This window comes from Morchella sextelata (genome assembly GCF_020137385.1).
Source record: "Morchella sextelata strain SCLS chromosome Unknown scls_4, whole genome shotgun sequence".
NCBI classification, from domain to species: domain Eukaryota; kingdom Fungi; phylum Ascomycota; class Pezizomycetes; order Pezizales; family Morchellaceae; genus Morchella; species Morchella sextelata.
In genome coordinates, this window is record NW_025408619.1 from 1,779,246 (window position 1) to 1,804,362 (window position 25,117).

Genomic DNA, 25,117 nt, shown 5'->3' on the forward strand with positions numbered 1-25,117 from the left:
TTTAACAGATAAGAGGTAAACCACTACTCCCCACTCTTTGTTGTCAATTCATCATTTACTACAACCGAAGTGATAAAGTTGAACAACGTCTGACAGTCTTCACAGATAGCAATCTCAACCATCCACCACAATGGCAACAACTCGTTCAAGGACCCGAAAGTCTTCCATCTCACAGACCTCGACTCCCCTCACCTCCAACTCTGCTGCCGGTTCTAGCGCTGCGTCCCTAAACTCTTCGTCAACGTCTCTTTCATCAATGGCCGAGAAGCCAACGACGGGAAAGCCCATGCTCGATACCTACGGCAACGAATTCAAAATCCCGGATTTCACGATTAAGCAAATCCATGATGCGATTCCAAAGCACTGCTTCAAATCATCAACCCTTAGATCTATGAGTTACGTTCTCCGGGATGGGCTCCTGATCGCTGGAAACTTCATTGGTTTCAAATGCTACATCATCCCAGCTCTTGCGGAGCAACATGTCGCAACGAGAGTTGCCGCATGGGGTACCTATGCGTTCCTTCAGGGTCTCTTCGGAACTGGTATCTGGGTTCTTGCGCACGAGTGTGGACACGGTGCATTCTCACCTAGTAAGGTTGTGAATGACACAGTTGGATGGATTCTTCACTCATCTCTCTTGGTGCCTTTCTGGTCATGGAAGATTTCCCACGGAAAGCACCACAAGGCCACTGGTCATCTTGAGAGGGATATGGTTTTTGTGCCCAAGAGCCGTGAGGAATACTCGAGAAGATACGCTGGAGGGATTGGTCACGATATTGCGGAGCTCACCGAGGAAACTCCAATTGCTACGCTTATCCACTTGGTCCTGCAACAGGTGTTCGGATGGCCAATGTACTTGATCAACAACGTTACTGGCCACAACTTCCATGAACGTCAATCAGAGGGCCGCGGTATCGGCAAGAAGAACGGCCTCGGAGGCGGTGTTAACCACTTCGATCCCCGCTCTCCCCTGTACGAGGCCAAGGATGCCAAGTGGATTCTCATGTCAGATATTGGTATCGCCACCACCATGTTCTGCCTCTACAAGGCTGCCCAGGCATTCGGTGCTTGGAACATCTTCCTCTGGTACGGTCTGCCGTACATCTGGGTTAACCACTGGCTTGTCGCTATCACTTTCCTTCAGCACACTGACCCTTCGCTTCCTCATTACCACCCCGAAACATGGACTTACACACGTGGTGCCGCTGCCACGATCGACCGTGAATTCGGTTTCATCGGACGTCATCTCCTCCACGGCATTATCGAAACCCACGTTGCACACCACTTCGTCTCCTCCATTCCATTTTACAAGGCCGATGAGGCCACCGAGGCCATTAAGAAGGTCATGGGCAGTCACTACCGTTCAGACACTAAGGGGGGTGCTTGGGGTTTCGTTCGTGCTCTTTGGAGATCTGCCCGTTGGTGTCAGTTTGTTGAGCCTTCTGCGGACGTTGAGGGCGAGGCCAAGGGCGTAGTCTTCTTCAGGAACAGGAATGGCTTTGGAGTGCCTCCTGTTCCAAGGGAAAAGGTTGATGTTAGGCCATCAGCTGTGAAGGGTAAAGAGAGTGTTCAAGTGCAGGTCGCTGAGGTATCAGATTCTGAGTAGATTATCTGCAGCTTGCGGTAAGATTATTGTAGAAGTATGGGAGGAGTTCTATTGGCTTGCCCAGCCATAGAAACCCTATTTCTAGACCCTGTTTCTACAATAATTCTACCTCTCGCTGTACTTTGCGAACAGATAGATCGATAGAACATTTCTCTTTTTTCGATAAAATCTTTGATGAGTTGATGATGCGTTCTTGGGAAAGGCTGGGGGTAATATTTGTATGAAAACTAATTGATTTTCTTGGGAAAGGCTGTAAACTACTTTCAAATTATTTGTTCAAATCCATCTCAAACAATAACATCTTGACGTGAACCGCCATTAGTAAGGCACGCTTACATGCACTTACGACAGATCATATTTCTATACAATTAATGAATTAAGCAAAAAAAGAAAAAACAGATCGTATTTCTTATCAAACGGCGGTCCGAGTGATACGCTGTGCAGAATATTACAAGGCTTGGGAAATATCAACGAATGCGTAGCATGACCTACGGGGGAGATTTCGAGATAGATCATCGACCTTTTTGAGATTCCCAATTTCAAGGAGCTGGAACCATATACAGATTATATCAAAATATCATAGTAAGAACTAGCAATAACAATTTGGAATGGTTTCATGAGTGGTCGACCGGATTTAACTTGATGCGACAGAGAGAATTTATTACTCTAATATATAATATATAAATTTCAGTAAGCCAAGTCATCTATTTAGTCCCAACTGGTTATGGTAGTATCCTTCCGTCAATTGGCTATGGCGGTATCCCTTAAGCTGTCGATGCTGACCCCCCTATAATAGAGGAATTAGATTTGTATGAGAGATCTATTATTTGATAAGAGAGATAACGGGATCTATTAGTAAAGCCACACCAAATTTGCTTTTTTTTTGGTGGGTCAGCATTTTCGTGACAGCTTAAGGGATAGTCCATTTTCTGCTGTGTAAATACTTAAGTACCAATACTATTATTTATTACCATGATTTCTCTGGGACTCGCATAGGTGTAGATGCTAGCTGCCGTTCACTACGCCTACTACTCCATGATCCACGTACGTAATTGAGATCTGGAATTTCGTGTCTAGTATGGTTCCCGGATTGTCAGTTTTGTGGCCGGTTTCTATTACAGCGATAATATCTATCACTGTCAATGACCGTATGACGTGTTGGGGCTGTGGGTACCCATATTGGGTCGTACAGGTAACTGCGCTTTGTTGATAACATTGCGATTGAGCATAAATGAGCAGAGAGCTTTAACTATGTAAGGGTGACCTACTAAGTGAATTACAATAACATTCTTAGGCTACGTAATGGCGTTATTTAGTCCTGTATAACTTGTGTTTTCTAATATATACTCGAAGTAAACTCAAGTCAAATGCAGTCGACGGTCAATCGGATTGTATAAGTGGAGTGTTCTTGGAACTCAGAGTGTATCCCTCAAGAACCAAGAAAGTCTCTTGTTTCCTGGACCCGTCAGCTTTGGAAAAGATCAGACTAGGGCTTCTTGGAGTACAGTTTGCGAAGCTTTTTATGCCCTAAGACTACATCTCGTTCTAAGTTAGACACGTATGTTTTTTGGAAGGAAAATAGGAAAAGAAAAAGAGCAAGAGGAAAAAAAACGTGTAATTTCGATGCCATCACAGAAATCAAAGACAATTAACTGTTATAATCTTGGGCAAGCCTCTCCCTGAATACGAGGTTAAGTTAAGAAAGCATCATTCGTTTACAAACTCATCATGCCATTGTGAGGTACGAAGCCCTCTACATAATCTATTTTTTTTTTTTGTTTTCTTTTTTGTTCTTTATTGGTAATAAAGGAAGAGAATGACCGGATCATGGTCACAATGCATTAAGTAAATCTTGCAAACCCATCCAACCTATCCCCTCCTAATCACACAACTCATGGCTGGTCTCCTCGTCCAAGTGATGGCATCGTTGATGCACGTCTCCTACCACTACCCCGGTCCCGATTTTCTCTACTTCTTCGACTTAGGCGACTTGTAAATCCCTGAAAGACATCCCTAAAGATATCACGCTTTCGCTTCTTGGGGGCCTCGGGAACGGCAGCAGCATCAGCAGCATCAGCATCAGCAGCAGCGCCTAGCTCCACTCCTAGATTCGTATCCTCAGGTGCTAGAGAAGATGTCAACTCTTCACTATCGTTAGTCCTTTCACCATTATCATCATCATCCGCCACCATAGCACGCGCAAACTCTGCGGTGAAAGCAGGATCGCGTGCTGGGGACCAATTACCAGTGTACTGGTTCACAGGTCGTGTAGGACCACCACCATCCTGACCAGAATTTGGAAGACGCGATATCTCCTCACGTCTTGGTATTTGCGGTATTGGCGGTATTGTGGTTGATATCGATGTGGCCGAGCGTGCATGATATTGGTGAACTTGACTAGAGGCTTGACCTCCTAGATCTAGTCGCACGACGTATCCGTGCGCTTCCCGACTTGGCCGAGAAGGGTCTATTGTTGTCGACCTGATGGGCTGGGTTGTTGATGGCCGTGGAGCGAGAAGCAACCAATTTCTCTGTTCCTCACTCCATACCAAACCGCGTCGGTCCAAGACTTCAGTGTTCGCGCGTCTACGATTCGGGCATTCTGGATCGAGCACAACAACGATAGGATTGTCGTCGTGAATTGTAAAACTAGCTAGGGTTTTTGTTCTGTTTTGCCCTCGATTGGTCATCGAGGGGTTCTTGCTATTGTGGTTTACTGGCGCCGCTAGTGTCGACATGATTTGATTGTTTCGTTTTATGTTTATTGGAGGAGGATATGATGAATAAGGTGGTTGTGCGCGCGCTGGTGGGTTTTGGTTGGTTTGGGGTTGACATTCTAAACACGGGAGGGAGGGGGTGGGCTGGTATTTATACAGTCGCGAACTTCGTTCTTAAACGGGCAACAAGACGTCAAGAATACGAAGATTCTCATAGTAGTAGGACACCTCTTTTCTCTGACATTTCCTAGTCAACGTTCATTCGAGGAATGGTTTTTCATCATGAGCCCCTATGATCGCCGCTCCGCTCCGCAATTGCAAGGCGAAGCTGCTGTTGTCCAGGCGCAAAAACGTGGTTCCCAAATAATCGAACGCATTTTATCCCTGTAGCGCGCGACCCCTCACGAACTTCTGGAAAACGTTTCACAATATCCCCTAGAAAGAGCCCCAAATTTAAGAGAGAGTTTAAGACTCGTCGCTCAAGCAAGGTTGTTCTTCACGCGCGACCTGGTGGTCGGTGTCAGTAATAAACTTAAGGTCTGACATTTGACACCTCAAACAACTGCGGCTCTGGTGCCCGGAACTGATAGTGGTCTCAGCTGTGGCGAAGATCCCAGGCGGAGAAACATATATCAGGTGTCCTTGTGAACCTTGTTTTCCTCCAGTTCAATACCTCGAAACATTTTTGGATCTATTGAAATATAAGTTAGTAGGAAGGCATCAAAAAGGTTGGAGACGCAAATGATCGATATTACCAAGAGTCCTGAAATAGCCGGAACCGGAAAAGCAATATTGCTTGAGCACCAGATTGACAGCTCATGAACGTAGAAAACACCCACAATCAAAACGCGTCTCTTGTGTCTCCATGAACGCGTGTAGTGTAACAGATGGTGCAATCTCCTTCCGTGGAGAATTGAGGAGCTTTTCTCTGCCAGTGGTCACTCAGGGTGAAGATATATGGATAGGTAGGTAGGTAGTTGCTCGACGAGTTGCTGGTGACTAGATGTCCCATATGTGAGCTGGCAATGATTCAGAACTGCAGAATGACTCAATTATGTATGTAGAGACCGTGCTGGCAGTTGTAGGTTTGAGCAGAAAGTATTGTGGGTGTAGGAAATGATAGTAATGAAGATCTTGGCAAAATGGAGAACAGTTCGCCGTTATGAAATGCAGATAACTAGCCGCCGCGCAATTATTTATACTAGTGTAGGTACGAAGAGAGAGAGCAAACTACATAATAAACGAGGTTCTGTTCCGCGCCGTTTAAGGTCATTAGATCGTTTGAAAATAGGCCCAACCAATGTCTACTACCGCAGGTTTTTGCTTAACAACCGGGTGCTAGCCCAACAGAATGCCACCACCACCATTCTCACTTCCACGTCTCCTCTACCTACTACCACGAATCTCTACTTCGTTATCTACAGCAAACCAATTTATTAAAGCAGAAAAATAGTTTGGATTGATGTAAAACAGCGCACAAGGACTTGACCTCGGTAAACGCACATCTTCTCTGGCGTGCACGCAAACCACGGGCTCAACAACACAACTTAACACCAGTAACAAGAGCAAAAAAATGAAGATGTGCTCTGACTCGGAGTTGAACCGAGGATCTCAGCATTACTAGTGCTGCGCCTTACCAACTTGGCCACCAGAGCAGGTTGATGTTCTCCTTTATTAAAGTAACTACTTTATTGGTGCTATATAATCCTGGTTTGACCAACATACCCCAGCAACAACAGGCCTTACTATATTGGTGGAGCTAACAATTCTAATCTAGAATCTGTTACCATCAGCGGCATTACACGTTGTGTCTTCATTATTCTCGGTAGCTTCAATTGGTTCGGCGTTGGGGCGGTGAGCCTTGATCACGTAGTGTCGGTTCCAGAAAAGATTTTATGTAAGTAACCAGTAGAGGGCACCTAATAGGAATAGCTGGCCATGGAACAAGAATGAATGGCTTTCGAATGTTCCCTCATGATATCACAAATCTTATGTAATCTCAACCCGATTGAAAAACTATCGAGCATCTACTTCCTACGTGCTACGTACTTATGTATGTCGTCGGAAAAAGTACATCTCAACGCTGCCCCGAGATATTCGACGATCTACTGTAGAATGATACGAGTATGTCCGTACTACAGCCTACAGGCATTGAAAAATCGAAGGAACTATATATTATTATGTCTAAACTAACGGTATAATAAATGAGCTTCGTAATACAAGCATTGGCTATACAATATTGAAAGAAAGCTGGCGGTTCCTAGAGTTAGGAGGATTCACCTAAACCTAGGATTGCCTGATCTGATACTGCACCGAATTTATTCTCAGATATTTCACAAAAACCTTCACGATTGAAAATAGCAAACCCGGCGGATCGCTAGACGTATATTGATTTTATTGAGGTGAGTATCTTAGGGTTAGGGCTACTTCTGTAGCTGAAATTTTCTGCCAAGTCCACTTAGTTCACAACCAAAATTTTTAGTAAACACACCAATGCGACGCGATAATAGCTCAGTTGGGAGAGCGTCAGACTGAAGTCTTCATTATCCGGGGTGTCATCTGAAGGTCACCCGTTCAATCCGGGTTTGTCGCATATCTTTTGCTGTTCTGTTGAATGGGGGTGTTAAGGATATTTTGGTGGCATCATGGCGTGTCACTCAACTTATGAGTGACGGTGAGTGATGGTGAGTGATGGTGAGACGTGATGGTGATGTATTGAGTGATGATTTGTGAGTTGGGGTGGCTCGAGTTGATATGGGTCAAGTGCGGAATGTGTTTAATTAGAAGGCTGCCCGAAATATGTACTTCCTACGTACATACTTACTAGGGGTGTGCCAACTCGCGACCGCGAGTTGTACGTTGAATTATGGGTATCAAATAAAATTTAATTCTCCCTCTACAATCATGAGGGGCCTTCGGCCCCATCCTCCTCCTCTCGTGAGTGCTCAGTACTTTGATGTGTCGTGCTGACTAATCAACATCCCTGCACTCAGCAGCCAATCAAACCGTTCCAATGTTAGAAAACTTAGCGATAGTACATTATAGATAGTACGTTATACATCCCATTATTTTACCACCTATTCACACAGTACTTGTAGCTTCTTTACTCTAGGAATGAATTTGGCTCTGATGCAAGGAGAATAAGGCGTGCAATCAATAAATTTATAAAGTACAGTTCAGGAAAGTGCAACGACCTCTACTTACATGGCAGAGTAAAGGGTAGGGACTTTCTGTCTAGCGCATATCCTGCTTTATATCAAGCGCTTTATATCCGATGCATCTCAGAGATCTGTTTCCATCCAAGCTTGATTACAGGTTGGTTGTGCTTGCAGTTACCGCAAATCACACTTTATCACTCGAATCTTAGGCTCAAGCGAATTCGCGAATGATATGTGTATCCTTGTATAAGAAACTTTAGGTTATGAACCTATAGCAGTAATTAGTAGGTATAAGCCGATTTTTCTAAGGACTACAAGTTACGTAGGGCACGGCCACATGGAGGTGCTCGTGGTAACTGCATGATTTGAATTGTAGAAATGCCATCGAACGATCGAGGTTCATATTTGACGTTTTGAACAACATTCTGGTTTATGAGGAGTTATTAAATCCTTTTGATACGCTTAATATGGCTTATTAGAGGCTTGCATAGGGAAATAACTGGTTAAGAGGCCACTAAGGTTAAGTCCAGACAAGGTTTGGGATAGCAAATAACGCGGCTCGATACGTGTACATACTACATGATGTATAATTTAAGTTTGCTCTATACCCGCTAACACTATAGCACAATAGCAACATCTTTCCGTCTCTTCCCATCTTTCTCTAAACAACAACAAAGTCGCTAGCGATATCATCATTCGTGCCGGCCGGTATCTCGCCCTTCACCGTGTGATTGACCTTCTTGATACTTTCTACTTCGAAGTTGGCCTTTAATCAAGCGTCTGTTAAGGACTCACTATTGGTAAGTTATCTTCGCCACTTATCCATAGCCTTTGAATTGCATTTAATTTCTTACTTAGGTTACAGAAAGGCTTGCCTTCCAAAAGAGCGGGATAGGAGACCTCAAAGTACAGAACTACCACGTTGACTGATCCCTTGTACTCTCAGACATTTCCAACCCCTTATCTAAAATCGAGATTTCTAGAACGCTCTAGCATTGACCGCCCCAGTTGTCGGGAGGGCCCACTACAGGTAATTAAGGTTATTTTAGATATCTCCATATAGAATCATAGAAGATTTATCAGTAGAAAGAATTATCCGAGTATCAATATGCCAAAGTGCAATCTTATCATTACTCCGACGGGGTTAGTACTCCGGAAAAAATATCTCCCTTGATTTCCACACTCCGCTTCCAAAGAGTTCCATATCAACAATAGTCATTCATACCTACTAACAAATAGTTGAAAAGCTTCGAATAAAGTAATTAGCGAGTGGGATGGGGTTCATTTGGGCTCTGTATATACGCCTAAGCTAGAGGACATTATCACGGGCAATAACCGCTCAGCCGGTCGTTTTTTGCAAGACTCTTGAGTCGAACGCCCCGTGCGCGTAAAAATACCAAACCACGGTCCAACTGTTTTTCTCAAACAGACGACGTTTGAAGCTACTCGGTAAAGTGCGAACTGTAGAGTGTACCGGGGTCGGATAAATCCCCCCCGCCGGAAACGACCGCTCAGTAACAACACACCCCTTTACCGACGACAACTGCAGGGTTGGGGGTTTCCGACGACCAAAGTCAGCATGGACTAATATTACCCCCGATGGGTATGACTATCAATGACAATGGGCCAAAAGTGGTAAACATCCTAGTGAAGTATCATAGCACGCGGGTTATATAGTGGGCTTTAATTAATCCGATTAGGGCCATGCCTTATGGTTTCGAGATGTGGATTAGATGGTGGACCAAACTGCATGTTCAATCACTCAAGAGTCAACCAACCCAAGAACAAGCCTCTGGGAGGGGTAAGCTTGTCTCTGGTAACCGAGAACTTGACCGCACCCTTTAATAAAATTAGTTGGAATTGACGATGGTTATGATTATGGGGGCGGCTACATACGATACGATACGACGTCAGATATTCATGGGGTGTTTTTTTGGTAACGGATTTCAAAGGGCCCGTGGTTTTTTTTTCCCACGATATATAAAGATCAGCTTCCTTCAATTCAAGTTCCTTTCTTCACCAACTTCACAGTCTTTGAGTTTCTCAGTAGTTTTATTTCCTACTTCCAACCGGCTAGTTCCGTTCTCTCTCTTTTTACTACAGTCTATCATTCATTCAGAGCGGTGCTCTTAGACTATACACTCTTTCGTTCATTGAACAACTAGCCTTTCTTTCTTTTCAAGAAATCTCAATTCCAATATATTCACCATGAAGACCTTCGCAGCACTTGCCCTTTCTTTCTCCAGCCTTATGGCTACCGTCTCCGCTCACGGTTACATCGTCTCTCCTCCTCGCCGTGCCCCCGGTGCAGAGATGTCAGCTGTCTGTGGTAGCACCATCTACAACAACCAGGCATCAGACAATGCCGGCCCAATTCAGTTGCTCATGCAGTCTGCTTCTTCTATTGTCGATATCGATGCTTGCAACCTATGGCTCTGCAAGGGCTACCAGTTCGCAGACAACACAGACCAGGTCCAGTCTTACACTCTTGGCCAGACAATTGATATGGAGGTCAAGATTGCCGCACCTCACACTGGGTACGCCAATGTGTCTATTGTCGACACAAAGACAAACACCATCAAGGGCTCCGAATTGAAGTCATGGGATGTGTATGCGTCTACAGCAACCGGTGTTACTGCCGATGAGACAAACTTCAGTATCACTATTCCCACTGACTTGACTGGTTGCACTACTGCCGGAGGTAAATAATCCATAGCCTCTCCATTTGAATACAGCATTGAAAGGTCTCAAAGCTAACGATTCGCAGAGTGTGTCATTCAATGGTTCTGGTACGCTCCTCCCTCTGTTGACCAGACCTACGAAGGCTGTGTCGATTTTGTCATCTCCGATGGAACTGCCGCTACCACTTCTGCAGCTGCTACCACAACTGCTGCTGCCACTACATCTGCTGCCACTGTCGAAACTACCTCTGCTGCTGTCGAGACAACATCCGCTGCCGTTGAGACTACCTCTGCTGCCGTCGAGACTACTTCCGCTGCTGTCGAGGTCCCAACTACCTCCGCTGCCCCAGTCGAGACCACCTCCACAGCTGTTGAAGTTCCCACCACCTCCGCAGCGCCCGTTGAAAGTACTTCGGCCACTACTAAAGCGCCTGCCGAAACTACTTCTACAGCGGTTATCGCGACTTCCTCTACCGCGGTCGTAGTCCCCACCACCTCCGTCGCAGTCCCAACCACCCTTGTCACCAAGACCCGCTCCAAGACCTCCACCCATGTTCCGGTGACCAAGACCTCTACTTCATCTTCTGCTCCTGCTGCTACTACCTCTGCTGCTGCTTCAACTGGTTGCAGCAAGACCTCAGTGGAGTACAACAAGTGCCTGGATGCAGCAAACGTGTGCATCAGGAATGCTCAGAGCTCCACGGGTGGTGCGGTTGATTTCTCGGCTTGTGTGGCTCAGAGAGCCGCTTGTGCTATGTGCTAGAGTGGGTTGAGTTTAGATGGGTTATAGTTTCAATATTTGTACAGTATATATATTCTTTATTTGTAGTAGAAGAAGGAGGGAGATGTAAAAGGTTCCTTGAGGGAGTCAAGTTAAATAATTAGAGTAAATTTCATGCTTTTAGAAAAAACTTTTGTGCATTGTGATACGGTGATTAAGTGAGGTTTCTTCAAAGAGTACTTAGCTCACACGCTTGGTACCCACAGTGCCAGGCTAACGCATAATGCCTTTTTATGTCTCTATCTTGGGTGAAAACAGATGTGATCAGACGGGAAACATAACACAGTACTTTTAGAAAGAATACATAATTATAAATACACGCCCTGTAGCCTTGGAAGTGGCAATGTGTCATTGTAAGGGTGGGACGATATGGTCTATAATATGATACTTGTCCATGGAGAAAGAGTTCGTGTCACGACGCGTGTTTACTATGAAGTCGAGACCCGAGAAGGAAAAAGATCTCGTTTATGTTCTCTTCATTATTCGCAGCATTGCCTCTCGCACACAAAACTTTACAATAATATCCTGATCGTGATACTGGAAGCTAAAACTAGGACATTAGTGTACCTACCCAGCAGCTAAACTCATAACCAAGCCGGAAGCTCATCGCCGGAATAGGAGGTTGTTGGAATTCCAGGATTCTCGGTGCCTTGAGCAGCTGTAGACGTGTTGATGAAATACAAGGGCGGCTCTATCTGCGCTTTCACGCCCGTACTCTACTAGGCCTCCATCAAAAATAATCACAGACGAGTGAGATACCATGATTCTCTCGGCCCCAGCCGGAACTCGGCATGCCGTGTAAATTTAAATTTATGCATGCCCCCTAGTTTAGCGCGGTGGGGGATGTCCTGCTTTATTCTCTACTTCAACTAACATCGTCTCCCCAGCAAATAACGGCCACTGACAGCTCACCGCTCATCACGGAGCTTTCGAATCCCGATATTTTTTTTATTTTTCGGTGGTAGGGCGATTATCGGAATGTTTGTGTCTAGGGATAGAGGGAGAGGGCAAGTATCGTACGATTGAGCTGTCAGCAGCGGGCATGTTCTACTTCATGATCAATCACGAGTGCCGCGGTTGAGAAAAAGTCGCAAAAAGATACCAATTCGATCATGTGTGGAAAGTACTATATGGCGTCAGCATTAATAGAAGCTACTATAAACACCCAGCCGCCACTGGATCTAGGCCGTCCTAAGTAAGAAGCTGCATACAGATAACATTAACAGAACTCTCACTGACCCTTCGATTACGGAGTTAGTACATGTGCCTTTTCCAACAGATTTCCTTTTTGGGCTATGTGTATGCCAGGGGCAGAGAATAAAGTACATGCATATATTAAGCGTCTAAGCTACCAGGTCCCAGCGTTTGGATTCGGGGCTAATGAGTGGGGTATATGGATGCCCCCTTCTTCCTAAAAGGGGTCGGATTATTTAGTCAGTCCTGACGAACGGATAACTCTATAGTTGACACTTGAAACTCCTGTAGATCCGTTTCAAGCGCAAACTGTCGTCGTCGAACTCGACCCGACTTCTTCGGGGATTCGGACGAATGACTCTCGGGGGTAACTTGGTGATGGTAAGCTGCTGATTGACCGACTGAGCAGCCGGTTTGGCCAAGAGTCTTGTTATGAACTACACAGTTTATGAGTTTATGTAAAATGACAATATATAATAATACCTGTCTATCTGTGTATACTTTACAGTACTCTCAGACACCACACATTGGTAGTGTTTACGGTACCTACCAGATCCAGAGCGGCCGGCCGCTGAGTTGCCAATTGCAATATTGGGATGCCAGTTACTCCCTGATCTACTGTGCAATATATGTACGCCGCACTATACACAATATAATGTATAGCACCTCGTAATCATCACCCCACTGTGAGATCCGTCCGCCGTTCATCTGTTCAGATCGGGACCGGAAGCTGCCGCGCGGCAATAGTAGAAAAATGTTATGAAAGTTATTCTACGATATTCCTAGGTCCTAGAAGAATATTAAAGGAGTCTATCCTAGTCTTGTCGAGGGGTTGCCGGATAGTGATGGGGTATAGGTTTGCAGGGGATGCACGGACCCTCAGGGGCGCATATAGTAGTTTGCGTGGGAGTTCTACTGTTTGGGACGTACCTTAGCTCTGTTTCCCGGAAATATTATGATTGCTGACAGTGGACTACACTGACGCAAGAACGGCTCGCTACCAGAATAACCCATACCCACGAGTACGCAGATATAGCCAGTATGCACATATAGCCGTGAGTGGAAGAGGTGCCAAGGTGTGAAACGATCATTTCAGGGTAATAACAGAGACAGTACTACTACCAATGCGGTAATGTGAATAGTAACAAAAACAGCCATGCAATAAACTTGAGAAGGGCTAAGTAAAATATCCGAAGGAAAGATTAGGGGAGGGATATTTCTCCGTTCGTACGCGAGTGGCTACTGAAACGACGATCCAGGAACAACACCAAGAGAATTCTCCATGAGGGTAGCACGGCATGCAGTAGAAGGATCCAAGAATCACCACCACTATATTCTGCTCGGCCCATGCATGGATAATAGTAGTGATGATAGCAGTAGATTCTCGATGGGATCTATCTGTGCACTCTGATCAACTATATAAGATGTTTCCTACTTCCACAACCTCAGCTTTTCTTCCCCATCGATCATTCGACCTTCATTCACTTCTCACTTCTGTCCGCTCCTCAGCTTCTATTTCCCTTTCCACCGGCTCGACGCCTTTTCCCTCTTTCATTCATTTTTGAATTATTCCTCAGTGACCCAGTGTCCTGTCTATCTTTTATTTCCACTACCGCCAATCCTAGTCGCTGAGCGTCTCAATACACAACAGAAGTTCTTGTTTATATCATTTAAAAACCAAACAATCTCTCAAAATGAAGACTTCAATCGTTCTCTCAGCTCTTGGCACTGCTGCCCTCACTGCCGCCCACGGCATTGTCCAGAACCTCAACATTGGTGGTGACGAATACACCGGATACCTCCCATACAACGACCCATACAGTTCACCCGTCCCTGAGCGTATCGTATGGGCTTTCCCTACAGCCGGTAACGGCCCTGTAGAGGATGTCAGCACCTCTGATATCACCTGCAACAAGGCTGCCACTGCTGCCCAGCTCACTGCCCCTGTTGCTGCTGGTGATAAGGTCAGCTTCTACTGGACTACATGGCCCGAATCCCACAAGGGTCCTGTCATGACCTATCTTGCCAACTGTGGCGGTGACTGCACAACCGTTGATGCCACCACACTCAACTACTTCAAGATTGACGAGGCTGGTCTCAACAGCGACGGTACATGGGCGTCTGATGACCTCATTGCAAACAACAACAGCTGGACCGTCACTATTCCCTCAGACATCGTTGCTGGTTCGTACTTGATCCGTCACGAGCTCCTCGCTCTCCACAGCGCCGGTACTGCGAATGGTGCGCAGTTCTATCCCATGTGTGCCAACTTGGAGATTAGTGGATCTGGATCAGCTGTGCCCACCGATACCGTCAAGTTCCCTGGTGGATACTCTGCCACTGACCCTGGTATCTTGGTCAACATCTATGGCACTTTGACCAGCTACACTATTCCTGGCCCAGCTGTCTATGGATCTTCTGGATCTGGATCTGGATCTGCTACCACTACTGCTGCTGCCGTCAAGTCTTCTGTTACTGCCGCTGCGACTACCTCTGCTGCTGCTGTTGAGACTACCTCTGCTGCCGCTGTAGAGACCACCTCCGCTGCTGCTGTTGAGACCACTTCCGCCGCCGTCGAGGTCCCAACTACCTCCGCTGCTGCTGTTGTGACAACTTCTACTGCCGTCAAGGTCCCAACAACCTCTGCAGCTGCAATCAAGACTACCTCCACTGCCGCTGCTGTGGTCCCTACTACATCCGCTGTTGCCGCAGTCCCAACCACCCTTGTGACCAAGACCCGCGCTTCAACCACTGCGGCCGCCGCCACTACCTCCGCTGCCGCTTCAACCGGATGCAGCAATACCTCAGAGGCTTACAACAAGTGCCTCGATGCTGTCAACGAGTGCATCCGCAATGCGCAGTCCAAAACCGGTGGCGCTGTCAACTTTGACGCTTGCAATGCCCAGAAAAGTGCCTGCACCATGTGCTAAGTGTGATGTTGTATATTTGTCAATAACGTTGCGAGGATCAAAAAGGGATGATGGGGGTATAGCATGTAGTATGTATATGTAGCGATTCGCTTTTTTTGTTTGGTTATAATTTTTTAGTTAGATTTTTGGGGAGGTGTAGTAAGGCAGGGAATGGCGCTGTGTGCGGTTCTTTGGTCTGAGCAGGTGCTGGATGGAGTTGTATAAATAAAACTAGTTTATCCCTAAGTTGTTTTTCCCAAGGTGTGAATTCTGGCTGTGAGTGATAGTTCATGATCAGAATGTATTTTGTTCAACTTGTGGCCAAGATCTTCCTAAAGAGTTTCGGCGATTTGTTATCTGGAAAATGCCCAACCGATAAGATTAAGAGTCCCTGGTCTATGAAGAGGGTTCGCCGTATAAGCCTCCTCTACTGGTCTACCGGCTGGTCCACCTCTGCCCGGAGGACCCATCTTTCTCTTCACGTTAACGAAAGCCAACACTAGATCCAGCTGTAGATGAAGCTAGCTCGAATTCAACAGGAAGAAAATTGGCCAATTCTCAAGGGTGTACACCTACCTGTTCCAGAGAATATACGACGTTGCGGTGTGCTGATCCCCACGGATGCTTAATTCCAGCTTCCCCATGAAGAGGACTTACGTATACGACTTGCAATTGTGTTAAGGACACATCCCACGAGAAACATATCAAATATCCCACTATTTAAGCTTGCCTCAATTGTCTGTCTCTCTTCAAAAGATATTTCAACGACCAGTTCAATCCATTCCCCATATTTCTTGCCCAGGCCCGCCCTTCAAGACAAAATATGGAGCTAAGGTGTTCACCCCAACCTTCTGATATCCCAAAATGGGAATGACTAGTAGGAGACTGCCAAGATCGGTCAAGAGCAGAGCATGTTTCAATCATTGACCCACGCCTAGTAGTACGTTTTTACTGAATATTAGGTTTGGAACTATATATATCTCATGCCCCAACGTTGCTAACATATACTAGGACAATAGAGTAAGTAGTCTATCGGGGGCTATTTGGTGATTATAAGGATAGAAAATGTATTCATCGATCGATACACGCTCTTTGTGTCAATTGAATTGCGTATTGATCTGAAATTCTGTGGTATACTCGGGGGATTATTTAAGAATAATCTGGTCCGAAGTAAGAAAATAGCTAAGCTCGGCCGGACCAGCCTAGCCTAGACTACCGAAAAGGCCAGTCCACCAAATCTTGGCCCGAACATGACAGGTCCTTGTACTGGCTGGCCTCTGCTCTTCAATCTCGTCCGTTCCTTTAGCGGAGATCTAACGTTACTCTTGGTCTAGACAATCAGCTCATCTTACATACTGGCTTTCGAAATCTGAAATGGCTGCAGACGTGGATTTACTGATAGGCTTGATTAAATAGCTTTTTTCCATTGGTGGTTCTTTTGACGCCGGTCCCATTATATTTCGATTCGCCGTTTGGGTAGGTACGGTATTATATTCTCCCCCAAAATGACACTTACGCTCCCCTAATTGCTCTCTCCCCCCAAGATGCTAACGTCTATGTATCAAGGAGAGCTCCGGGCCCAGGTCCAGAATAATGAGCAGTAAGAATATCCATTTTATTTTTCGACTACCAAGCTATCTACGTAGCTGTCTAGGTTTACTTATCATTAGGCCATGGCCAGGTGCTGGCCGACCCACAGCACACGAGCGGACTTTTGCTCATACAATCATCACCTCCTTCACACCCTCCGTCTCTTCAACCCACCACTCCCTAAACACCCTAATCCTCTCCGCCCTCACCTTGGCCAACCTCTTCCCCTCCGCCGTCTTCATCCCCGCCTCCAACTTCAACAATTTATCCTCAAAATGGTCAATCACCCCTCCCATCCCCTCCCCCGGCCTCTTCGCCGCCCCGAAAGTAAACGCCCTCCCCACGCCCACCGCCCCAATCGCATCCAACCGGTCCGCATCCTGCACCACCTCCAGCTCCGGGTGCGCCCTACACATCTCCGCTACCACCTCCGGGTTCGCGCGCTCGTGCGAGTACGACACATTATTGATGAGTTTCTGGATCGTCGTAGCCAGGGCCGGGTCGCAGCCGGCCGTGAGCAGGAACTCCTCGGCCGGCCCGAATGCGCCCGTCCTCTCTTGCTCGTCCCCCGAGTACTTCTTGTCGCCGACGTCGTGTAGTAGCGCGAGTAGGGTTACGATAGTCGGGTTGTAGCGCTGCGCACCGGTTGATGTTGAGGTCTCGGCGGCGAGGATCTGCTGCGCGAGTGAGAGCACGCGCAGGATGTGCTGGTAGTCGTGAGAGGAGTCGTATTGTGCCATATAGGCCTTTACGTACTCGTGCGTGGCTATGATGAGGGCGCCTTGCGAGTGTACGTGGTCCATGGCTACGGAGGTGCCAGATGCTGCGAGAGGTTTGTTTGTTCTGTTCGTTGGAAGTACGGATGCTGTTTCTTTTCTACTTGTCTGGTTGATGAAGTGACTCAAGTTGAGATAAGGGACCTTCCCAACGCGTCTTGCCCCTCTTGCTTCACTCATTCCCATTCGTCATTGCCGGCGGAGGTTTATTAATGGCGTTGGCAATGCAATGGCCAAAGTAGGTATATGCAACTCGTACGGAAGGTATTTTGATACGAGTCAGAGTCAGTATTCCTTTCTCCCTGAAGAGAAGTTGTTTGGCAAGCGGATAGTACTGACTGATATGGTTAAACTCTATGATATTAACCGCGACCCTTCTTGGTGCAGGTTCCCGTTGATTACGAAGATCGGTAATTTACATGTTTCACGATCAACTCCGCATTAGAAACATCGACTAGACGAAGAAAGTGTGCTTGGAAGGTTAAGGGGGCAAAACTCAAGCGATAGTTCTTTGAACTTGAGTGATCTCCTCAAAAAGCGAGATGTGAAAGACAGGACAAAAAAGATAGAAGAGTGCTCTGACTCGGAGTTGAACCGAGGATCTCAGCATTACTAGTGCTGCGCCTTACCAACTTGGCCACCAGAGCTACTGTATGGTAAAGTTTTTAAAAATTATAATCCCTATCCATGCTTGTGCAACTAGCACAGATTATCACTCGGGTCACTTGAAACCCCACCAGAAATATATCCCGCCCGGCTGTGCCGTAAAACACAACCCTGGCAGTTTTTGCAAAAACTGCAATTGTCTCCGCCAGAAAGGATATCAAGTGACTGGCAATCAATGCTTTGCAATCCTTCCGTCTCTTGAGCCCAAGTAGGGATCAAGCATGTCCTCTCGCCAAGATTCCAGATCTAGCTGCAGCGAACATTCCACCTTCCAAGTTTCCAAATGTCACACCTTATGTATGCCCAACCATACTAACCTGCTAACTATAATCTCCCCGCCGCTCCCCCGAAGTCCCCGGAGTACTACTACTACTACTACTACTAGCAAAACGACCCCAAGTTCTAACTAGATCTACTACAGTAAATACACGTTGGTAGCAACACCAGAAGTGTACTAATTACCAAACCAAGTTAGCACAGCACCTATTAGCTAGCTAGCCGTAGCACTAGGAAAAAAGGATTCCCCGCGGGCCTGCAGCTAGCCTGTTTTGGGCTCCGCGCTGCTGTGCTACTACTACGCATTCTTACTCTGCTTGGCTTGGGCGCGGTGCATAAGGAAGTAAACGCCGACGTCCGTCGTGAGGATGGGCAGCTAGGTTGGAGCTGCTCTATATTAATGGCAGGTACGATGGGATCGCCGGTGCCGGGTGTGGATTTCCCCGCAGCGGGAGGCTGCGGTGTGGAGTGGACGGGGGAAGGGATGGGGCCATGGGGTATACGTGCATTTAGGTTTGGATGGGGAAGGTTGGGATGTCATGGGTTGTAGTGGATGGGCGATTCGGAGAGATGGAAGTGAGGGTTTCCTTGTGTATAGCTTTCGAAGGGGCGGATGGAGGGAAGGGGGGAGTATAAATGCTCTCTTTTTCAATGCTCCCTCCCATTCTTTCTTTCTACAGTTTCATATACCCAATTACTGTATTACAATCCTGCAGAAATTATATCAATATCTATATAGCACCCTTACCTACAAAGTCAGTATATCACTTGCAATGTCACCCCCCTCCTCAGCTGCAGACCGACTCCTCAAGCTCTCTAACACCCTCTCCACCGCCGGCGCCACCACCAGAATGCAATTCGACCCAAACTCAAACAGCTTCCCCCTCCGCAAGGACCTCCCCGCCATCCCCGGCGCCCCAAAGGGCGCCGCCTGGTTCTGGGGCGCCGACGACCAGGTAATATAAGCCGCCACCTCTACCGTCCGCACCCTCAAGTAGCTAATAGGCGGTATGTAATAGCTTGGGCGAGTGAACCTCCTGACGCCCGCGCGTGTCAAAGAGGCAGTCAAGGAAGTCGTGACCGGCGAGACAGTGCCGCTGAATCTGGAGGTGTCGGAGCTGAAGCCGTGCTATGGGCGAGAGACGTTTGAGCACACGATCAAGAATATTATGCCGAGAGTGGCGTTTGATGATTTGTATTCCATGAATACGCAGAGTAGCACGCAGTGGGATGGGTTGCGACATGTAAGTGTATCTGTGCGGTGAGGCCAGGCGGTCGGAGGGTAAGGTAGTGGGGAAGTGGTGGTTAATCGATCTGGCGGCGTGGTGATATATAGGTTGCGCATTTCGACTCGGAGACGTTTTATAACGGGGTATGCATGCATCCGCCTCCTTCGTAGCCCTTACTGCGCAATTGATACTGACCCTGCGGGCCCACAGTGCACACACAAAGACATCACCGGCCCCGCCGCCAACTCCAAATGCGGCATCCAAGCCTGGTCGCAGCACGGCATCGTCGGCCGCGCCATCCTCATCGACTACGTGGGCTACGCCGAGGCCAACAACCTCCCCGCCCTCGACTACTACGACAACCAGAGCATCCCGCTCAGCGCGCTCGTCGCCGCGGGGAAGGCGCAGGGCATTGACGTCCGTCCTGCGGCCCAGGGCGGCGATGTCAGGGTCGGCGATATACTGCTGATTCGTAGTGGGTTTATCAAGAATTATAGGAGCCTGAGCCCGGAGGATAGGGTCAGGCTGCACTCGAAGAAGGCCGGCTTTGGCGATGATGATGAGCAGACGTATCCCGGGCTTGAGCAGACGGAGGAGGTGCTTGATTGGTGAGTTGGGCCCTGTACTTTCTTGCGGGTGTGTTGCGGGTGCGGGTGGGGCTAATGGTGGGTTGGGTTAGGCTTCATGATTGCTATTTCGCCGCTGTGGCCGGGGATGCGCCGGCGTTTGAGGCGTGGCCGAGTAAAGGCGGTATGTGTTATCAACCATTCCCAAACTCTTTGCACTTTATTCTAACAGTGGCATAGATTTCTACCTCCACGAATACCTCCTCGCGCTGTGGGGCTGCCCGCTGGGTGAGCTGTGGGATCTGGAGGAGCTGGCGGCCAAGTGCCGGAAGAGCGGGAAGTGGACGTTTTTGTTGACGAGCTCGCCGACGAATGTGAATGGCGGGGTGGGGTCGCATGCCAATGCCATTGCGATTCTCTGAGGGAGTTTTCTGATAGTTTTTTTTTATGTGTGTTTTGGGATTTGTATATAGTCGTTGCTTTTCTATGTTCATGGGATGGGATGGGGTCGGAGGGGTCGGATGGGGTCGGATGGGATGAGATGGAGGGGAAGGGAAGAGGATGGATGGGATGAGATGGAGAGGAAGGGAAGAGGATGGATGGGATGGGATGGAGGCTGTTGGCTACGTATACTAAATACATGTAGTAGACAACTACAACGACAACTGTGGACTTATGGCGAGGAATAGGTGGCATGACAGCCTGTCCTCAATCATGTCGTATAAAGCTATATAGTTAATACACCATCGTCTCTCTTCTCTTCTCGTCCAACAGTTTGATTTATCGTGCTACAGCCATTGGAACACTCACTGCCTTATAATACAGTACGAGTCAAGTGCGTGAAGTAGGTACTCTGTTCTGGGCCCTACTCTAGATACCTAGTACTCTCTATCCGGGCACGCGCTCCTCTTATCAAGTCCACTCCCCCTTATCTCACCGGGTAACATGCATCGTATATTCCCCACTCTCGACCAACTTGCAAGCACCCCAACAACTCAATCTTAAAGGTGGAGCGAGCATATCCCAGCATCCTCAAATCTCACGGTCCCGGGAAAACGCCGCTTCTGTGCCATGTGCCGTCAATGCACTAGTCACTCCACGATCCTTCACAATCTCAATCTCAGCCCAGAATTTGAAAGTCAAAAAATAAATATTTCCCTGATATAGCACCAGCCCAGCGCTCAAGCAAAACACCTCTCCCTCTCGCAGCCCTAGTTAATTATACAAAAAAGAAGAAAAAGAAGAGAAAAAGGTAAGAGAGAAAAAAATAATAATATCACCAAATGGTGAATTACTCCCCAGTCTAGCAGGTAAGAAAATTGAGACCCTCTAGCTCTATTCTTTACTTCCATTATGTACTCCAGCGGACAGGACGCTCAGCACTACCAGAGCACCCCAGGAGGAGCAAAGCAGGAAGGCTACCTAGAGCCTCCTCCTTCACCCACTCACTCGTCCTCGTCCGTCACCTCATGGATCGTGCCCAGTCGCTTCTTCGCAGCAGCAGCAGCAGTAGGCGCAGCACTACGAGAAGTTCCTCTCGCAATAATCCCTTGGGCAAAAAACGTCAGTCACCACCGTCCCAATCAAATACCCCCATACCCCCCTCTCCCCCCTCCCCATAAAAGGCATAAAGGACAAAAACAAACCTCCCCGTCGCCAAAAAGTCCTGCACATTCTTCTCGTTCTCCTTGCGCTCTGCGGTCTCGACCTCGCTGCGCTTGGCCTTCTCTTCGCGCCGCGTCTTGATCGGGTTGGCGATGGTCTTGAGCGCCTTTTTGGCCCGCACGGACTTGCTCTTCTTGAGCCCGCCGCTCATGGGCGTGGCCATGGGCATTGGCTCCTCGGCGGGCGGTGGTGGTGGCGGTGGCGGGAGCTGCGCGGAGAGGGGCGCCGCAGGGGTGTTGCTGGTGGGCACGGGCTTGCGCGAGGTGGAGGCGGAGGAGCGGGGGATTATTGGCATTTTTGCTGGTTGTGGGGTGGAATGGTAGTGGTGAGGTTGGAAAGTGCACAGCAGCTGGAGAGATAGGTGGGTAGGTTGGTGATGGGTAGGTATCAAGAAGTGAAAAGAAGAAGAGAAGCCGAAAAACCAGTTTTTCAGAAATACGTGAGCTGCTGGAACCTCCTGGATGGGAGGGGGGAGGTGGGAGAAGGTGGCTCTTTAAAAGAAACCCGCCGGCCCTGCTTTCCCTGGCTGGGCTCAAAACGCAATTTGCAATAAGAGTGAGTATCAAGTAAGTGGCACACACCCATACCATACTGCGCTGCAGCCCCCGCGCGCGCCCTGATTACTTCTAGCTACATGGAGCAGTGACGAAGAAAATACCCACACACGGCCGCAGCAGTCTCTATCAAATCAAATCAGACCAGTGGTATCTTAGCAGGTATCAAGATAGGTGGTTAGGTAGCAGCGCTTAGAGCAGGGTTAATTATCCACCACTCTTGTCTCGTCTCTTGTCTCTTGTCTCCCCGCATAGTTACATACCCTGGAATATTCGCCTGCTTTCTTGCTTGGTAGCTACATACAAGCACTTGGTTGCGTATGTATGGAAAATGAGGGCAGTGATTGGATTGGGTCCCTTACCGCGACGGCGGTGATTGGGTGCGTGGCGTTCATGTGCTATCACTCGTCGTGGTTAACGTTGGGTTGGGTTGGGTTTTTTTTGTACTCTACATGTATGCACACAGCCTCTCTCTCCCTCTGGGGGTTTCTAAATATGTTTCTACGTAGTACTAGTACTTACTACCTGGGTAAGTGTCTACATGCAGTGCTTGTTTCCGCATGTAAGGAAAGAAACACTGGTTGGATTATGCGGCGGCGGGTGCGTGTGTGAAACATTGTCGTAGTCGTAGTCAAATATTTCTTCACCAGCGCCGCATGTTATACCTGCTCCACACCACCGCATCACCGGAATGCAAAAAGCCAGCAAGGTACTGAGTGATCGCTATAGCTAAGAAAATGTACATGCAAAGAAAAAAAGGCCCCTGTATCCGTCCAAGTTCAGTTTGCCCGGCCTTCTTCGGTCTCTATCGATAATTATCCCTTAATTATAAACAGTCAAATGCCCCACCCCTAGAACAAGGGGATTCAATTTTTATAGGAGATCTAGCCATTATTTGATAAGAGAGATAATGGGATCTGTTAGTAAAGCCACACCGAATTTGTTTTGGTTGGGGAGGTCAGATTTGCCTGACGGCTTAAGGGATAATCAGCTATGTACAAGTATCTTTCCCTACTAAATCCAAGTATGGAGAGTGACCTCACAAAGAGTACCTACATAGGAGCATCCTAGCCTCGCATCATCTGCCGGCGAATTGATAGGAAGATGTTCATTCCCTGCATGGTCAAATCAAAAGCTAACACCGCTTATCAAGTCAGTCGATCAGAGAATCGAACTACCTTCATGCTTAATATGTACAGCAATCAACTTAGCTTACACCGCACAGAAAAGCAACGATATTGGTTCCCCAATATCCTGTCTCCCCATCTTTACGGTACTTAAATCCAAATATATCGCGCTTTCTACTTTCCCTTTGGGAAAGATGGTCGTCCACTCGCTTGAGCCCGTCACTCATTCTCCGGTCCATTTGGGCTAGCTAGTCGTCGATTCGCTTGAACTCGTGGTCGAGCTTCTCGCTGAGGTGCTGGATCATTTCTAGCTGGGTTTGGCAGGTAAAGCCCTTGCAGACAGTTGGCGTATTCATGGTATTCATCCCCTAATCAACCCGGATTAGCAGAGTAAACGCTGAGTTAAAACTCGTAGAGCCGTAAACTTGCATTTGTGATAGTGAAATGGCGAGGGTAAAACCCTCTAACACTGACCGGGACCACTCTATAGACAGATTTACGGAACATCTCGTTCGTGGGTGCAGCGAATGTATCCTGGCAGAAGTAGAAGAACCAATCTATAAAGTGTTTCGGAGTCTCGAGCCTTAGAGAGGGAAACAGAAGAGAAGATTCTCCTCCTCGAGTCGCTTACTGCCACATTTTTGTACATAGTGTCATCATCCCATCACTTAAACCACATTACCGCCACCTCCATAGCTATATCCTTTCCCTATTTCTCCTACGACGTATACTACATAAACGACAGTTGATGACAGCGCAAACCTGAGACTACAACCCTAACCCATACAAGCGGATTCGCTATAAGAAACGGCAAGCACGTGTGCTGTTTCCGTAATTGAAGGCGCTAGTGAACCGGTCTGCTCTGCTCTGCTTTGGATGGATGGTGTTTAAGCTTTTTTTAAGGTTTTGTTGCATGTGGGCGGGCCTGTTTCTGATCGGACCCTGTCAGTGTCGTTGTTATTGTCGTCTTTGGCTGGATCAGCGTAACCTTTACTTTACTCTATTAATGTTACTCTATGTACTGCCTGCTTCGGGCTGCAGGCATTGAGGAAGAGAAAGAGGAAAGTATCGTCACTCTCTTCGTCAATATCCTTAGGCACCATCGGCGTGATTGATATTTTCTTTTTGATAAGAAACATTCTGCAGGGAGTAATTGCAGTTCTAGAGTGCACACCGCGTGGCTTTCCCAAACGAATGACCCTCTCATCTCACGGCGCGGCCATAATCAAGAAAAGATCACCAGAGCATAACCGTTATCACCAAGAGTCTTATCAGCAAAATTGTCCTCCCCCCCCTGACGGAGTTGCCAGGATTGTTCAGCGCCGAGATTACAATAGCATCGTTAGATATCGATATCGTGGCTTTCTCGAGAATCCCCTTTAATCTCAACATGGAATACACATACAAGTACCTAATGCTTGTTATCTACACGAAAATAAACGGCCAAAGTGTTCCCGCTACGCTACATACCACCCCCTGGGGAAGGGTCCGGGGTAAGGTAATTTCAAAAAGAAAGAAAAAGCAGACTCTCCAAGGATGATGAGATGAGCGTTCTTTAATATTAAACATCGACAATAGCCATTCCCGCCCCTTAACGCAAAACACCGCGCGCGCAAAAGACG

General features: G+C 47.5%; 7 protein-coding genes across 7 annotated transcripts; 4 read left to right on the plus strand and 3 right to left on the minus strand.

Annotated features, from left to right (window-relative positions):
- Positions 1-130: 130 nt before the first annotated feature.
- On the plus strand, positions 131-1,606 carry H6S33_010369 (uncharacterized protein; the record flags this gene model as incomplete). Its single annotated transcript, XM_044841747.1, has 1 exon — positions 131-1,606. The coding sequence occupies one exon, from the start codon at positions 131-133 to the stop codon at positions 1,604-1,606; it is 1,476 nt and encodes a 491-aa protein (XP_044697512.1).
- Positions 1,607-3,498: 1,892 nt separating this feature from the next.
- On the minus strand, positions 3,499-4,344 carry H6S33_010370 (uncharacterized protein; the record flags this gene model as incomplete). The annotated part of the gene is made up of 2 exons (XM_044841748.1): positions 3,499-3,749; positions 3,852-4,344. The coding sequence occupies 2 exons, from the start codon at positions 4,342-4,344 to the stop codon at positions 3,499-3,501; spliced, it is 744 nt and encodes a 247-aa protein (XP_044697513.1).
- A 5,345-nt stretch (positions 4,345-9,689) lies between these two features.
- Positions 9,690-10,925, plus strand: H6S33_010371 (uncharacterized protein; the record flags this gene model as incomplete). Its single annotated transcript, XM_044841749.1, has 2 exons — positions 9,690-10,182; positions 10,249-10,925. The coding sequence occupies 2 exons, from the start codon at positions 9,690-9,692 to the stop codon at positions 10,923-10,925; spliced, it is 1,170 nt and encodes a 389-aa protein (XP_044697514.1).
- Positions 10,926-13,831: 2,906 nt separating this feature from the next.
- H6S33_010372 (uncharacterized protein) lies at positions 13,832-15,067 on the plus strand (the record flags this gene model as incomplete). The annotated part of the gene is made up of 1 exon (XM_044841750.1): positions 13,832-15,067. One exon carries the CDS (start codon positions 13,832-13,834, stop codon positions 15,065-15,067), a length of 1,236 nt encoding a protein of 411 aa, XP_044697515.1.
- A 1,697-nt stretch (positions 15,068-16,764) lies between these two features.
- On the minus strand, positions 16,765-17,439 carry H6S33_010373 (uncharacterized protein; the record flags this gene model as incomplete). Its single annotated transcript, XM_044841751.1, has 1 exon — positions 16,765-17,439. The coding sequence occupies one exon, from the start codon at positions 17,437-17,439 to the stop codon at positions 16,765-16,767; it is 675 nt and encodes a 224-aa protein (XP_044697516.1).
- A 1,766-nt stretch (positions 17,440-19,205) lies between these two features.
- Positions 19,206-20,571, plus strand: H6S33_010374 (uncharacterized protein; the record flags this gene model as incomplete). Its single annotated transcript, XM_044841752.1, has 6 exons — positions 19,206-19,310; positions 19,374-19,598; positions 19,691-19,726; positions 19,794-20,191; positions 20,263-20,333; positions 20,390-20,571. 6 exons carry the CDS (start codon positions 19,206-19,208, stop codon positions 20,569-20,571), a joined length of 1,017 nt encoding a protein of 338 aa, XP_044697517.1.
- A 1,023-nt stretch (positions 20,572-21,594) lies between these two features.
- H6S33_010375 (uncharacterized protein) lies at positions 21,595-22,109 on the minus strand (the record flags this gene model as incomplete). The annotated part of the gene is made up of 2 exons (XM_044841753.1): positions 21,595-21,698; positions 21,749-22,109. The coding sequence occupies 2 exons, from the start codon at positions 22,107-22,109 to the stop codon at positions 21,595-21,597; spliced, it is 465 nt and encodes a 154-aa protein (XP_044697518.1).
- Positions 22,110-25,117: the final 3,008 nt, after the last annotated feature.